At 38.4% G+C, this 18,063-nt stretch overlaps 1 protein-coding gene across 3 annotated transcripts in view; it reads right to left on the reverse strand.

The window, feature by feature from the left end:
• Window positions 1-18,063, reverse strand: part of TTC27 (tetratricopeptide repeat domain 27) — a 184,685-nt gene that overhangs the window by 137,000 nt on the left and 29,622 nt on the right. For all 3 annotated transcript variants that reach the window (XM_079941111.1, XM_079941112.1, XM_079941113.1), the window contains exons 6-7: window positions 4,261-4,425; window positions 2,196-2,329 (exon numbers count right to left, since the gene is read on the reverse strand). In XM_079941111.1, coding sequence (XP_079797237.1) covers window positions 2,196-2,329; window positions 4,261-4,425 — 299 coding nt within the window. The remainder of the gene's footprint in view (window positions 1-2,195; window positions 2,330-4,260; window positions 4,426-18,063) is intronic.

Consider the following 18,063-nt stretch of genomic DNA (forward strand, 5'->3'; position numbering starts at 1 on the left):
CATGATTGAATAATAAAGAAGAGAGACTGCGCCTTTGATTTGCACATTGGGGTTGCTCATAACTGTTGGCTTATTAAAGCCTGAAGTCCAATAGCTTCAGGCTATGTAATTCCCCATTAATAACAGATTAAAAGTCTAGCAAGGTCCAAAGGGAAACACTATGTTCCTCACTGGCAATAAAATTACTGTATTTCCTCAATTCTAAGATATACATCTTCACATTGTAACATTTCTAATCACGATGTATTTTATAATCACTATAATTGGTATAATAGTGTTCCTTTTTTCCTGAAGAGTTTGGTTATTAAACAGATGGTGGGGACTTCCCTGGTGGTCCAGTGGTTAAGAATCCGCCTTCCAATGCAGGGGACGCGGGTTCAATCCCTGGTCGGGGAACTAAGATCCCACATGCTGCAGGGCAACTAAGCCCACATGCTGCAAGTACTGAGCCCATGTGCTCTGGAGCCTGGGTGCCACAACTAAAGAGAAGCCCATGCGCTGCAACAAAGAGCCCGCATGCTGCAACAAAGATCCTATGTGCCACAACTAAGACCCAATGCAGCCAAAAAATTAATAAATAAAATTTAAAAAAAAAAACCAGATGGTGTATTTTATAATCTAATGGTATCTGAATAAGAAAATATCATACATAACTGATTAAACAAGCAAGTCTATCTTCCATCCATGAGTAAAAAGCTGTTTCTATCTAATCCATACCTACATCACATAATTTGTACTTTCCACCTTTAAGTGGTAATTAATGAAGATCATAAAACTATCAGAATGTATTTTATTTCAAGTATGAAAGAATAAATTCTGTATTAAATTGTACATCATTTTTATACATTCCTCATAAGAGTCATCACATTCTATTTATAATCATAGGAGACAATTTTCAATACGAGAACTCCACACTAATAAACAAACAAACAAACAACAATGGATTACTGAATTAAATGCTTAGATTGCGGAATTAAATCTCTTTTCATTGATGCTGTGCTATGGCCTAAAAACCAGCTTAATGATACTTAATCTAAGACTCAGGGAGGGACTTGGGTTACATCAAATAGCTGAAGGAGAAGGGTCTGGGATATACAAGGAGGAAATGGAGGATGGAAGCAGGTATCAACACAGTTCCCTGACCAGCATCAACACAGCAGTACAAATACTTGTTCAACTGTGGCTCTACCTACATCAGGAGATATAGGCTGTCCTCTGTGCAGTCTCATCCCTGAGTTTCTCCATCTTTCCCTTCCTTCCTTCCTTCCTTCTCCTCTTAGATCAGTAACTTTCCCCACCCTGAAGTTACCACAAAAGCAAACAGAAGCTGGAGCAAGCCCAGGAGGGACGTAAGATCGCATCAAAGGCCTTCCTCAGGACTCCTTACTGCTGCCACTCTTTCCCATCTCCCTAGTCCCTACCCTTGGCATTATTTTCAGTACACAACAGAATTTTCGTGTTCAATGCACCAAGTAAATTTGTTTGCAGGCTCTGGAATGAAAAGTAGCAAGACATGGGCTTCAAGGACGGTAACATCAACCAAAGAACAAGCAAAAATGTTGGTTTGGGGTCTCTGGGATAAGAAAATGTAAATGCTAATGGCCTCCATGGAAGCAGATGGAAAGGCCTATTGAGCAGGTAAACTGACTAAAAGCTATAAATTTAAGCTACAAGAGAATGTATTAGCCAAGTCAAGAAAACATACTAAGGCAGCAACCAGCCCAGTAATGACATAGTAGTAACTAAGGACAGACCAGAAAACTGGTAAAAAGGAATTCTGATCATCTGTGTACATAGTTAGAAGAAACCCAAGAAATTTCAAGGCTCTTAATATTTGAAAATATCAACAGAAGGCAAAAAATATGGTAGCCACTGGAAAAATTAGTCTCTACTCAGTCTGCCTTTTGGACTTTTTTCAAGGGTAGTAATACATAACTAACTGCATTACTAATTCATACTTACTGAAGTCTAGGGAAAAAACAACATTTTATCTCTATTTAAAGGTAAAAATGGCTTAAAAAAATGGGTCCTGTTTTGTTTTGTTTTGTTTTGTTTTAAAACATCCAGCCACCTTGTAAAAGCTCAAGAAGGGTCAAAAGAAGCCTCTTCCCACCCCATCCAGTGTTTCTACAAAACTCACCTATGGAAACTGTTAGACTTGGATGCTAATTTAAATAATTTACAATCCTACTTACCTTGGTTAAATATTCCTGAGGAGTGGGTGCTGGAGTGAATTCATAATTTGAAAACACAGCTCCTTCCCTTCTTACATCTAGAATAAGTTGGGCCACGTAATTTTCCTGGAACCGTGTCCTTTTTCCCAAAGCACCTGAAAAAATATATACTAAATTATATGTATCAACTTGTCAATCAGACATACAGTACAATCTTAAAGAGTAGTATTTTCAGAGTGCTTTAGAGCTTATGAGGTATTTTCTCCATTTCAAATAAGAGAAACCTGAGGCTCAAAGATGACTTTAAAATGACTTTTTATAAAATTATAAAGCCAGTAAGTTATAAGGTCAAAACTCAAACCCAGGATTTCTGCCACTAGTTTCCACATAGTTACTTTTTCACTAAACTACCTCCCTTCTCAAAAAACATAACTCATTAGGTGTCATAGAGAGAAGAAATACTATCCTCTCCATACAACAGATGAAAAAAGGGAAGTTCTGAAGTGCAGTCATTTGCTCAAGATCACAGGGTTTTCAGTATCAGAGCCAGGGCTTAAAGCCAGGGTCTTCAGGTTCTAAATCCCACAGTCTTTCTATTACACTATCTGGCTCCACGTAAGACCAAATTTTTTTTCATTTTGTATCTGAAATAACTTGCTGCAGAACAGCTTTAAGAGAAGCAAAACCTCTGACATCTATTCTCTAGCAACAGTCAGATTACAAAGACCCTTGATTACAAAGACCAGTCTAAGAAGTCTGGATTTTATCCTGTGATGAGTCTGGCTCTACTTTATACAACAACCATTTAAACACGTTATACTAAAAATAGCTATTGAGATGGTCTAACACAGCTTACTTTTTTATAGTAAGGCTAGAGCTGAAAAGAAAAAAGTAATAATCTGATTCTCATTTTATATTTGTGAGCACATTTGTATTTTTAAGTTCTTCAGCCTTAACTTGGAAAAAAATATGAAGAACTAGCTAGTAAATACACCAACAGCTAAAGCTGACTATACTGGGTACCATGATACTAGTTTTTTAAATAATCCAAAAAAAGAAGTCTCCTAGGACCGAAATATTTAAAAACAAAATCTCTGAAACTAACCTCACAACTTATATTACATATATCTCAAAAACAAGACTCCAACTTACACCTGGCCATCGTCACAAAGTTATAAGTTGGATATTTAATAATTCTCCCCATACAAACAATGTAATAAAAGGTGGGTAAGATGCCAGACTAGGCCACAAAGTCACATTTACCTCATAATGTACCTGAAGGATTTTATTGACAGGACTACCTCAAAAAGCACCGAGTTTGGGGACTAAGAATGGGCCTTAGAGATAATCTAGACCAAGCCTACGCAGGACAAGCAGTTTCAATCATTTCAACATTCACAGATTGTTGTTTCAACATTCACAGAGCCCAGGTTCAACAGGTATAAATGGTGTGACCCACTGATGATGTCTGATTTTCATGAATGTCTTCAATATAGAATGCCAATTACATTGTGAGACTAGGGACAGGGCAATACATTAAGAGAAAATAATGTTTCTTATTTGGTACTCAGAAAAAAACACAGAGATCTTGGGAAAAATTCTGCAATTTATTTGTTCTTCCAACAAATGTTTATTGAGTGCCTACTGTATGCCAGACAGTGTTCTAAGGCCATGAAGAAACATCTAAACAAAACAGTCAAAAATTTCTGTTCTTAAGAAATACAAGAAAGGCAGGATGGAAGCCGCAGGTGGGTATTTAACAGAAAGGGCAAACTAAATTTGGGAATCAGGAGGGGCCTTGGGAAGCCCACATGCACAACCAAATACACAAAGTTCATTTGTGTACTGCCCAGCTGCCACATACTACTGACATGTCTAACTAGACATGGGCATCTACAGGAATAAAGTATATGATTTCAACTTTGTTCTAAAACTATGAATTTTTAAATAAAATCTATTTTTGTAAAGCAAACAAGAGGACACAGATAATAAAATACAACCATACAATACAGCCAAACTATCAATTATATATTAGTTTATCATAAAAATAAATCAATTATCCACAAAACGTCAAAAAAAATCTTACCTGTCAAATCAATTTGTAATCTGCAGATCTCTTTAGCAATATTGAACTGATCTTTTGCTTTTTTATATTCATAATAATATAAAAATATATATGCACATTCCAGATGGAACTGAACAGCCAAATATCGACCTGAATCATCTACAAACAGATCCTCTAGTTTCATCACTGTAAGACAAAAGATGAAACATTGAAAAGTATGATGAGAATAAAAATATATTATAAAGTAAAACACTGAGTCCATAATATATGAAATATATATATTACATAGTTCCTGCTCTTAAAGAACTTCAAATCTGGAAGATGAGAGACACATATAATAATAGTTTACAGTAAGCATTCTCTGAGCACTTACACGTTCCAAGCTTCAAGCTAAGGATATTATATACATTATCTCCTTTATTCCACATAATCCTAGGAGATATGATTCATAACCTTACTCTTTCTTATTTTAGAGTACTTGTCTTAATCGTACAATAAAAAAATATGACAACACAAGGTGATGATACAATATACCAAGTGAATCTGCAAAGTTAAACGATATGAAAATCTAATGAACAGATCAGCTTACAGACAGTTTTCCACATAAAGAATGTAGAATTTCTCCCTTAAAAGAAGAAACAGATATATATCCATATAGAGCTAAGACAATATGAGTATCAAATAGAAAATGAATAAGTATTGGCTTAGCAGTCATATTCTACTTTATTTCTCTAAACACATGAGATGAAAAGATGGGAGAATAATAGCCTAATAACATGGTATCTGAAATAAGATGATTTTCAAAATTAATTATATATAATAAAGGGGCTAGTTGGCATACACCAAGAGAGTTTCCAACAGGTCACCTCATCCATCCCTCTACAATATCCCTGAAAAACTATCCTTCACAAATGTTCCCGGAACAGGATCAGCATTGCACAAAACAGTTTACATGAATGAAAGTATAATGAATGAATAGAAAACACACTTAGAATGTCCAAAAATTGAGAATCAGTTTTCTGTAATTCAAGCTGAGAGGGAAGTGACATTGATCGATGGCTACTCTGCTCAGCACTACGTATTTTACATGTTGTGTTAATTCTCACAATGATGTCTTTAGGGTTGACATTAACCCCATTGAACTCATTAGAAAACTGAGCTTACATCGCTTACTGACTAGTCACCTCACCTGTTAAATGACAAAGCCAGAATTTGAATCCAAACTTGTTGGGAAAACGGGAGGAGGGAGCTGGCATTGGAAGGACAAAGGTGTAGAGATGATGTTACAAAACCTAATCTACTTTCTCACCAAGTAATCTGACAGAAACCTACAGCTAAGAAACAGACATCCTTTGTCTTACCATGAACTGAAAATAAAATGAGTCTGAAAAAGAAAGTGTTTTTCTATATACTGTCAGTCCTTTAAAGAGATTCTTAACTCAAATAAAGAGACTAAATCAAGATGTACATGTCTTAGGACTTCCTTGGTGGCACAGTGGTTAAGAATCCACCTGCCAATGTAGGGGACATGGGTTCAAGCCCTGGTCTGGGAAGATCCCACATGCCGTGGAGCAACGAAGCCCATGTGGCACAACTACTGAGCCTGCGTTCTAGAGCCCGTGAGCCACAACTACTGAGCCCGCATGCCCCAACTACTGAAGCCCGCGTGCCTAGAGCCCACGCTCTGCAACAAGAAAAGCCACCGCAATGAGAAGCCTGCGCACCGCAACGAAGAGTAGCCCCCGCTCGCCACAACTAGAGAAAGCCCGCATGCAGCAACGAAGACCTAATGCAGCCATAAATTAATTTTTTTAAAAAAGATGTACATGTCTTACTTCAAAAGGCAGACAGGCATACAAACACGAACTCCTCACTGTGAAAATCCTTCAACAGATTTCCTCCATGCAAACCAAACTCAAGAAAAGGTGGATCTGATGATACTCCATGCTGTCAGTGAGTGCTTTTTCTTTTTAAACTTTCTCTTCTTTTGTCTGCCCATTATTCCTGAGTGTCTAGCCACTACTCTCAGAAATATAACCTTCTATGAGCTTAGCACAATTCACAAATGACACAATTTCACCTAATTGTCAATGACAGTAATCTTCTCTAAAGGTTCTGGATGCAAACTGTATTAAGGGATGTTGCCTAAGGTTTTTCAAAATCCTCTCTCAAATATCACAAAACGGCCATTTCTGCACTTAAGTAGGCTTGTTATGCTGTGATCACTCACAAAGGTCTAGGGAGGACCACCAAATTTAAACTGTCCTAATAACACATAAGTCACATAAATGCTCAAAGCAAGATGTGTATATCTATCGTCCCTCCTACCTACCCACTTACCTACTTGTAGAAATATATGTGTGTGTGTGTGTGTGTGTGTGTGTGTGTATACACACAAACACATATTAGTACAATTGGTTCTGATCTTCTACTTCTGTGCTTTTTCTGCATTTCTTACATGTTCAGGGGTCAAAGACTGTTCAAAAAGTAGGATAGATACTAATTTTTTTAAGAATTAGTTTAATCTTTAATTCCACCAGCATGACCAATTACTCTCCCAATAAAAATACCTTTAAGAAACTGGATTTAAAATTTTTAATATATTTTTGTGTTAATGATTGTGTTGGGAACAAAATGACTGCTGAGAACAAAATAAGGAATCATCAAAAGACAAAAACTAAATGAAAACTGCAACCTTAGGAATTAAGCACACAGTCTGCCATATTCTGCCCGGAAGCTACCTACCAAACCTTTAGGGACCTGAGGATTCCACTCTGATGGCTGCAAGGAGCACCAAAGTCAAAAGATCAGACCTGAACCTACCCAAAGTAGGCAATCTAGCCAAAGAGCTCCATTTAAAACTGAGCCCCAAAGAACTGTGTCTTCAATGGAAGTTAAAAAGAACTAGGTCTGCCACGCAGAAGAGGTCAAAAAGGAAAATGGCAGTGGGCAAAGGGGAAAACATTTATCCCAAGAATTCATCACCATAAGCTAGCTTTCACACAGATTTGTAGACAATATTCAGTCAAAAAAAAAAAAAAAAAAACCCCACAAAAACAAATAGGGCTTCCTTGGTGGCGCAGTGGTTGAGAGTCCGCCTGCCGATGCAGGGGACAACAGGTTCGTGCCCCGGTCCGGGAAGATCCCACATGCCGCGGAGCGGCTAGGCCCATGAGCCATGGCCGCTGAGCCTGCACGTGCGGAGCCTGTGCTCCACAACGGGAGAGGCCACAGCAGTGAGAGGCCCGCGTACCGCAAAAACAAAAACAAAAAAACCCTACCCCTCAAGCCAAGAATTTAGGTCCCCAGAGAAGTAGCACAAACAAAGAAAAATCCTCTTTTGTAGGAATGCAACTTCAACCAGGATTCAATGAATTCCCACAGATAAATTTCCAAGGAACAAGAGCTCACAGAAAACAACAACCACCACCAAAAAACAGAACATTAGCAGAAACAGCAAAAGGCAGAAACACACCTTCAAAGCCTTCAGAGGCTGAAATTGTGAGATACCCATACATGAAATATTCAATAGGTTTCAAAAAATAAAAGGCTAGAAAATATGAACAAGGAAAAAGAAACTATAGAAATCTACCAGGCAAATCAGAAAGGAAACCAAAAATAGTTTAGAAAAAACACTTTAATTAAAATTAAAAATTAAATGGACAGACCAGAGAACTAGAAGATAGATCTAAATAAAATTATTCAGGAGGCAACACAGGGCAACAAAGAGATAGAAAATAAAAGAATTAAAGAACGTTGAGGATGCAGATGAGAAGTTCTAATGTGTCTGAAGATCTAGAAGGAGAAAATAGATAATGAAGAAGAGATGATATTTGAAGAGACAATGGCTAAGCATTTCCAGAGATGTGGAAAGAAACTAAATCTCAGAATCAGGAAGCCCACTAAATCCCTAACAAGATAAAGAGAAATCCACACCTAGTCCAGTAACAGTCAAACTAAAGAATGCCAAATATAAAGACAAGATCTTAAGAACAGCAAAAGGAAAAATGCACACAAACGAAGAATAGTTGGACCGACGCCTGATTTCTCAATGCCAACAGTGGAATCAGAAGAAAACAGATTAATATCTTCATGGTACTGAGAGAAAATAACTATGAACCTAGAATCCTTTAGCTGACAATTCAAGGAGAGTGAAATAATGATATTTCCAAGTAAAAAGAAGCAGAGTTTATCACCAAGATATGTTTGCTAAAACTGAACTGCTAAATTACTTTAAATAACTTTTAGTATACAAAAACATAACTTTTAAAAATAAATTTATTTATTTATTTATTTTTGGCTGTGTTGGGTCTTCGTTGCTGCGCATGGGCTTTCTCTAGTTGCAGCAAGTGGGGGCTACTCTTCATTGCAGTGCACGGGCTTCTCATTGGGGTGGCTTCTCTTGTTGTGGAGCACGGGCTCTAGGTGCACAGGCTTCAGTAGTTGTGGCATGCGGGCTCAGTAGTTGTGGCTAATGGGCTCTAGAACGCAGGCTCAGTAGTTGTGGTACACAGGCTTAGTTGCTCCACGGCATGTGGGATCTTCCTGGACCAGGGCTTGAACCCATGTCCCCTGCATTGGCAGGCGGATTCTTAACCACTGCACCACTAGGGAAGTCCCCCAAAACATAACTTTTATTACCTCCATACCTCCCCTAGGTAGAGAAAAATGAGAAAACATTGCCCAAAGACAGACAGGAAAAAGCCAAGGATCATAACCCAACACTGCAGTTTCAGACTTCAAAAAACAGTACATCTTTGGAGTGTGGAAAGGAAGAAGGCCAAGTCTCTTTATGAACAAGTGTGAAGGAGCGTTGAGAATTTTATCTATTTTTAAAGCTTCTGATTGAGAGTAAAAGTTGAAAGCTGCTGGAAGTACTGTATCTGCTTCAGCAGAGATACTTTCCAATGTTAATTAAGCTACTGATAAAGACATAAAACTTAGAAGAGTAAAGAGCAATGAAAAGGTAGAGAATTGGTGTTTCCCCAAAAGCAACCCCATCATCCTAGTGACAACATTCTCATGAGAAGCTGAATCTCATGGATATTAACTAGACAAACACGTACAGGATTATTTAATTTCTTAAATATACAGCATAACCATCAATAAAACTGATCAAACATGCCCTAGCTAAAGCCATTTAACTGATTCCCATTGCTCTTAGGATAAAAACAAAATTCCTAAACATCCCCTATCATATCCTATACAGTCCTGGACCTCCACCTCCCACACTGTCCTCTCTCTGCTTCAACCACAATGACCTTAGACCATCTTGCTCATGCCACAGAGCCTTTACGGTTCACATAAGCCCTTCTTTCTGGCATCAAAGTTTGCCAAGTCAGACATTTATCGACTACCCTGTCATCCATTTATAAGATACTGCTTATCTTAGCCTATTATACATCCAAAATCCCTTATCTGCAATGATGAAATTTTTTTAAATCCCTGCAAACCTAAAGTGTTTTTGCAATTTGTTTTGGGGGAAAAGATCTGAACTGACCTCATTTGGCAGCAAAATTGGACATGAATGGACAGGTAGAACTAGCCCTCCGGAATATAACAAAGGGTAGGGAAAAGTAAGAGCGCAAATTATAATACATGAGGAATAGAAGCTTTTGCCACTTAGGGGAACCTGGGGCTCCTGTTTGCCTCAGCTAATTTTTAAAGTCTACCTTCGAGGATCCAAACACAGCAGAAGATTGGACATAGTCCAGAGGTCTCACGTCTGTCAAAAGAAGACAGGTGAATAAACTATGAAACACCAACATACTAGAATATTAGACAGCTGTAAAAAGGAATGATCTTCAAATACATTAAGGAGGGGCTTCCCTGGTGGCGCAGTGGTTGAGAATCTGCCTGCTAATGCAGGGGACACGGGTTCGAGACCTGGTCTGGGAGGATCCCACATGCCGCGGAGCAACTAGGCCCGTGAGCCACAACTACTGAGCCTGCGCATCTGGAGCTTGTGATCCGCAACAAGAAAGGCCGCGACAGTGAGAGGCCTGCGCACTGCGATGAAGAGTGGCCCCCACTTGCCACAGCTAGAGAAAGCCCTCGCATAGAAACGAAGACCCAACACAGCAAAAATAAATAAATTAATTAATAACCTCCTACCCCCAACATCTAAAAAAAAAAAAAATGATTAAAAGAACAGGATTTGGTTTTCAGCTTTAAAAAAAAAAAAAAAAAAATTAAGGAAATAAAGTCCCAAACAGCAATGTGTGTGTGTATACGTGTGTATATACATAAAATATATTTTATGTTATATATATATATATATAAAATATTTTGTGTAACATGAAGGAAGGGAGAATACCAAAGAGCAAAAAGAAAACTAGAAGAATAAACCAAAAATTAATAAAACTAATAAAGGGAAAAAGAGAGAATAGGGTAGAAGGAAAACAGAGATAGATGAGAAACTTCTCTGAAGAGACCTTAACTTGACCTTGACTCTTCTCTGAAGAGTTCTGATTCTGGAATCACGTAATTATTTTATATATTCAAAAAATCAAAAATAAAAACATCAATCCCTAAAAATTGAAAACAAATGGAAAAATATAACTCTAACTATATAACAAGTTGGTGACAAGGGAAAGAATTATTGCAAATGTCTTTAAAATGTTCTGCCTTAGAGCATAGCATACATCCTTAAGGTAACATATTCTAGGGGCAAAGAGAGTTGCAAAGAAATCTTGAGCCTTATTCAGTGGTCTTATTGTTAGTAGGAATGCTGGCATTGTTTTGAAACTTTTGATATATACAACAAAGCAAGTAAGTAATTATGTTTATGTTGTTAGGAACAAGATTTTCAGTTTAAGAGAAGAAGGATATAAATATGAAATCAAAGATATTGATACACTGCAAGGTTAAATTTTTTTATATCATATTATTTCTTTACTACTATCATACTGTTGAAATTACTATAGTTTTAGAGTAACTTTTATATCTAAGGGAAAGTCTGCATCATTATTTTTCTCTTTAAAAATCCTCTTGACTATTCTTACATACTTTTTCTTCCAAAATCAATTTGCATATTCTCTCTTCAAAATGTAATTGCACTTACTGTAATTGCACAATTAGCATCTTTACAATACTGATCATCCTATTCAAGAAAACAGTATGTCTTTAACATTTTTAGTAAAGTTATACAATTGACTTCATTTTGGTTTTGGACATTTTAAGAAATTCCTAGGTTAAATCTTTTTTTCTTTTTTTCACCTTTTTATTGAAATAAAATTGACATATAACATGATATTAATTTCAGGTATAAAACATAATGATTCAATATATGTATATACTGCAAAATGATCACCACAGTAAGTCTAGTTAACATCCATCACCACATACAGTTACAAGTTTTTTTCTTGTGATAAGAACTTTTAAGACCTACTCTCTCAGCAACTTTCGATACAGAATTATTAACTATAGTCACTATGCTGTACATGCAAGGTTAAATTTTTCAACAGCTTTATTTAGATAATTCACATGCGTACAAGCCCAACAACCTGAAGTGTGAAACTCAATGGCTTTTAGTATATTCCAAGAAATCTGCAACCATCACAAGTCAACTCTAAAACATTTTTATCACCTCAAAAATAAATCCTGAACCCTTTAGCTATCACTCTCCTCCGCCCACCCCTCCCATAGCCCTAAATACAACTAATCTACTTTCTGACTCTAAATCTGCCTATTCTGGACATTTCATATAAATGAAATCATATACTATGTAGTCTGTCATAACTGGCTTCTATAACTTAGTATGATGTTTTCAAGGTTCACTTGTGTTGTAGTATGTATCAGCACTTCATTTGTTTATGGCTAAATAATACTACAATGGAATCCACTGTATGGATATACAATATTTTGTTTATCCATATATCACTTGATGGACACTTCCATCTTTTAGTTATTACAAATAATGCTGCTATAAACATTCATATACAAGGTTTTGTATGGACCTACGTTTTCATTTCTCTTGGGTATATACCTAGGAGTTGAACTGCTGGATCAGATGGTGATTCTGTACTTAACTGTTTAAGAAACTGCCAAACTGTCTTCCAAAATGGCTGTACCATTTTACATTTCCACCAGCAGTGTTCCAATTTTTCCACGTCCTCAACAATACTTGTTATTATCTCACTTTTTTTATTATAGCCAGTCGTGGGAGTGTGAACTTACATCTCACCATGGTCTTGATTCTCACTGCCCTAATGGCTAATGATATCGAACTTTTGTTTTTGTTTTTGTTTTTGTTTTTGTTTTTGTTTTTGCGGTACGCGGGCCTCTCACTGTTGTGGCCTCTCCCGTTGCGGAGCACAGGCACCGGACACGCAGGCTCAGCGGCCATGGCTCACAGGCCCAGCCGCTCCACGGCATGTGAGATCTTCCAGGACCGGGGCACGAACCCACGTCCCCTGCATCGGCAGGCGGACTCTCAACCACTGCGCCACCAGGGAAGCCCGATATCGAACATTCTTTCATGTACTTATGTCTTCTCTAGATAAACATCTGCTTAGATCCTTTGCCCATTTTTAATTGGGTCTTTTTTTTTTATAATTGGGTTGTCAGAGTTCTTTACGTATTCCAGATACAAGTCCCTTATGATATATATGATTTGCAAATATATTCTCCCATTCTATGGCTTGTCTTTTCACTTTCTTGATAGTGTCCTTTGAAACCCAAAAGTTTTTTAAATTTTGATGAAGTCCAACGTATCTATTTTTTTTCTTTTGTTGCTCATGCTTTTCGTGTCATATTTAAGAATCTGTTGCCAAATCTAAGGTCATAAAGATTTACCCCTATATTTTCTCCTAAGAGTCCTATAGTTTTAGCCCTTTCATTTAGGTCTCTAATCCACTTAAATTTAACTTTTGTAGACAGTATAAGGTAAGGGTCCAATTTCATTCTTTTGCATGTGGTTACCCACTTGTCCCAGCTGAAAAGACTACTTTTTCCCCATTGAAACATTTTATATGTAAAGTAAAACAAGTAATTACATTAATATTGTTAGAAACAAGATCTCCAGTTTAAGAAAAAGATATAAATACCATTATAAACACTTTGTAAGGTTAAATTTTAATTGGAGCTCTTTGGTCAGGGTCAGGGACTTAACAGGCATGTCTTCTGGGGCCTGGTCTGAATGGGGATTCAACCAGCGTGTTTGCCAAAAACAAAGTCTCAACAAGGGCCTCAGCTGGGTGCTTGCCCTAAGTTTGAGACATGACTTATGCGTTCCTAAAACCAGGACTGGTGACTTGACCAAAGACTCAGCCAGCATGTTTGCAAGGTCCAGGGCTCACCCGGAGAGTCTGCTGGGGCTGGGGATCAGTCAGAGACTAGAGCAATATGTTTGCGGGGCTGGGGTCTCAACTGGCGTGCTCAACAGGGCCAGGGACTTAACCAACAGTCAACAGAGCCAGGTCAAGGATTAAGCTGTGTGTTACCCAAGGTCAGAGCCAAGGGAGCAGCCTGCACAGTAGAGGTATGGCTGGGAAGACTGTACAGGTACTCATATTGAGGTTAATGGGAGCCTGGTTTTTCACTGTCAAAGAAAAGAGTTAGAAATTTGGAAGAGAGAAGACTAAAATAAGCCCTGTGATATTGGATTGGAATTGGAGATTATGTAAATTTGTGGTTTTTAATACAAAGATAAATATAGAAATAGATACAGATGTGTACATGTACTTATATATACATATACACATACTTTCCAGCTATGTCTGTTGAAAGGCTTTAAAAGGAACCAGAGCTCCTTGGAGAAATTACTGATTCCAGGGCCAGAGCAAATAAGGCTAAAGCATCTTCTTATGTCAGAAAATAAAGAAGTGCCCAAAGATATGTTGAAAGGGCACAGAAGCCAATTTCAACAAGCTCCAACTGGCCAAATCTGGGACAATTTGAGCATCAAAACAATTATAGTAACAATTATAATCTACTGAATAAATTAGGAATCTGTGACCACATACCAGTATCAATATATAAACGCATAAATTCAAAGTTTAGTGAGGAATAGGAGACTTACATGGTCTCTAAGTACATCACCATAAAGCAGCAATTAATTATAAAGAGTAACAGCCAAAAACTGGAAGCAATCCAAATTTCCATCAACAGATGAAAGGATAAACAAACTGCAGTATTCCCATACAATGGAACACTACTCAAAAATTAAAACGAATGACCTACCGGGTGAATCAAAATAATTATGCTGAGTCAAAGAAGCCAGGCCACAAAAAAAAAAAAAAATAAGAGTACAGACTGTATGAATCAACTTTTATAAAATTCAACAAAATGCAAACTGATATATAGCTATAGAAAGCAGATGAGTGGTGGCCTGAAGAGGCTGAAGGAGAGATCAGGAAGAGTGAGAGGACAGGGCTCCCGAGAAGCACAAGGAAGCTTTTGGGAGCAAAGTATTTGTTCATTATCTCAATTGTGGTGATGGTTTCATGGGTGTAAACATATGTCCAAACTTTACAAATTATACATTTTAAGTATGTCAGGTGTACTGCATGTCAATTTTATCTCAATAAAGCTGTTTCAAAAATTAAAAAATATAAAGAGAAAATGGATAATTCTGTAGTGAAGAAGACTGACAAATAAAATACCACCTTAGTCGAGTGACCAAAGTTAGTATCACCAGTAATGGAAACAACTGAAATCGTGCACCATCTGATAGGATGCAATGACAGTAACACAGCATGATTTCTGTGACAGACCTAGACTGAAAGAGACTAAAGGGATATGACAACTAAATGTAACACTTGATTCTGGACTGGGTCATTTTGCTTTTTAGGACGTTTTAGGGACAACTGGCAAATCCTGAATGGCAGTAATTAAATATTTGTATTGTATCGATGTTAATTGCCTAATATTGATTGTTGTATTGTGGTTGTATAGGAAAATGCCTTCATAGAAAAAATACCCTAAACTATGGAGGAGTGATAGGCCATCAGTTCAGCAACTTATTCTTAAACGGTTTCAGAGGGGAAAAAAAAGTTCTTTGTGCTATACTTGCAACTTTTCTAGAGGTTTATGTTTCAAGAAAATTTTTTTAAGTCCAAAATATTAGCAACTAATAAAGAAAAATAATTAAGAACATATCTGGCCTTTCCTACATAAAACAAATTTTAGGGTTTTCACAGAGCCCTGGTTGATGAGGATGAGTTCTTTACAAAAGAATTCTAGATATGTACTTAAGATTAATATAGACAGATTGCACTTTCAGAGCCAAATGTAGCCTGGGTTGCCTCAGTAACATGCCAACCAAATGGAAACTTCATAAGATCCTCAATAGGTGGATGGAGGGTATCCATCGTAAGTCATGAAAACCAGGGAGGCACACACAGCCATAGGAAAGTGACAGCCAATTTCAACTCATTTCTTAAAAAAAACAAACAAAAATCTTCTTCTCCCCAACTTCCATACTTTCCAAGCTTGTTTCCTACATTGCCCTCTCTGATTTTTCTTCCATCCCACAATTCTAATCAATATCTACTGAAATATTATATATGCTTACAATTGTGCTATATCCTACAGCACAGTTTAAGCCCTACTCTCTGCAAAAAAGAAGATGGGGGAAGAAGCACTAGGAAGAGAAGACACATAATCATTATTCAACACACAGTTAATTTGATTTGAAATTGGGTATAAATTGACCATAAATACCAAAGGGGGGGAAATTCATAAAGCTGGGATAGTTGAACAAACCTCGTCAGAAGGGCTGGGCCTTAAAAGATGGGTAGAATTTGGCTATAACTCCACCTCTAGACTGTAAGGGTCACAGCAGTGTCTTATTCACTGCTGTTTAAGTCTAGCACTTGTCATAGTTGGTGTTTAATAAATATCCTAGGAGTGAACAAATATTTAAAAACCCTTTGACGGCTGTCACCAACAAGATAGAAATCCAATTTCCTATCCATCTAGCTCCTGTCAACCTGTTTCAACCTCATAACCTGACACACAACTCCTAACATCGCTCCAACCATTCCAAACTACTGGAATCCCCAAATGCACAAAGATGTTTCAAGTCTATGTGCCTCTCTTTGTACATATTATATGTCATTTCCAACTTCACCTAATAAATTCTTACTCATTCTTCCAAAATCAGTTCAAGCATTAGCCACTTTGTAAAGCCTTCTCTGGTCTCTCAAGTTTAGACTAATCATATCCTTTCATTCATTCCTTCCTTTTTCTTTTTTAATTGAAATATAGTTGATGTACAATATTTTGTCATTTTCAAGTGTACTACATAGGGATTTCACATTTGTATACATTATGAAATGATCACCACCGTAAGACTAATAACCATCTGTCCCCATACAAAGTTATTACAATATTACTGACCCATTTCTTATGCTGTATATTAAGTCTCCAAGGCTTATTTATTTTATAAATAGAGGTTTGTACCTCTTAATCCCCTTTACCTATTTTGCCCCTCCCACCTTTCTCCCCTCTGGCAACCACTGTATCTATGAGTTGGTTTTCATTGTTGTGTTTCTTTGTTTTGTGTTTTGGATTCCACATATAAGTAAGATCACACAATTTTTGTCTTTCTCTGACTTACTTCACTTAGCATGATACCCTCAAGGTTCATCCATGTTGTCACAAATAGCAAGGTTTCTTTCTTTCTTTTTTTTTTTTTTTTAATGGCTGCCATCCCCTCCTCTTTTCTTCTACTTGTGAAGCAGGAGGGAAGGGGGGCAGGGCACAACCACTGAAAGAATGACATAGCCCGAGGGCATAACATGAACTGATTAGAACCAAGGAGACCTTCAAGATGGAGGAAGGGTAAGACGTGGAGATCACCTTCCTCCACACAAATACATCAGAAATACATCTACATGTGGAACAGCTCCTACAGAACACCTACTGAATGCTGGCAGAAGACCTCAGACTTCCCAAAAGGCAAGAAACTCCCCACGTCCCTGGGTAGGGCAAAAGAAAAAAGAATAAACAGAGACAAGAGGATAGGGATGGGACCTGCACCAGTGGGAGGGAGCTGTGAAGGAGGAACAGTTTCCACACACTAGGAAGCCCCTTTGTGGGCGGAGACTGTGGGTGGCGGAGTGGGGAAGCTTCGGAGCCACAGAGGAGAGCGCAGCAACAGGGGTGCAGAGGGCAAAGCTGAGAGATTCCCGCACAGAGGATCGATGCCGACCAGCACTCACCAGCCCCAGAGGCTTGTCTGCTCACCTGCCAGGGCGGGCGGGGCTAGGAGCTGAGTCTCGGGCTTCAGAAGTCAGATCCCAGGGAGAGGACTGGGGTTGGTTGCATGAACACAGCCTGAAGGGTGCTAGTGCGCCAAAGCTAGCCAGAAGGGAGTCTGGGGAAAAGTCTGGACCTGCCTAAGAGGCAAGAGACTTTTTCCTGCCTCTCTGTTTCCTGGTGCGTGAGGAGAGGGGATTCAGGGCGCCGCCTAAACAAGCTCCAGAGACAGGCGCGCGGACCCCAGAGATGTGCATGAAACACAAAGGCTGCTGCTGCCGCCACCAAGAAGCCTGTGTGCGAGCACAGGTCACTATCCACACCTCCCCTCCCGGGAACCAGTGCAGCCCGCCACTGCCGGGGTCCCATGATCCAGGAACAACTTCCCCAGGAGAATGCACAGTACGCCTCAGGCTGTTGCAACATCATGCTGCCTCTGCTGTTGCAGGCTCAACCCGCATCCTGTACCCTCCCTCCCCCCGGCCTGAGTGAGCCAGAGCCCCCGAATCAGCTGCTCCTTTAACCCCGTCCTGCCTGAGCGGGGAACGGGTGCCTAAACGTGACCTACAGGCAGAGGAAGGGCCAAATATAAAGCTGAACCCCAGGAGCTGTGTGAAAAAA

This window comes from Stenella coeruleoalba, assembly GCF_951394435.1.
Source record: "Stenella coeruleoalba genome assembly, chromosome: 13".
Taxonomy (NCBI): domain Eukaryota; kingdom Metazoa; phylum Chordata; class Mammalia; order Artiodactyla; family Delphinidae; genus Stenella; species Stenella coeruleoalba.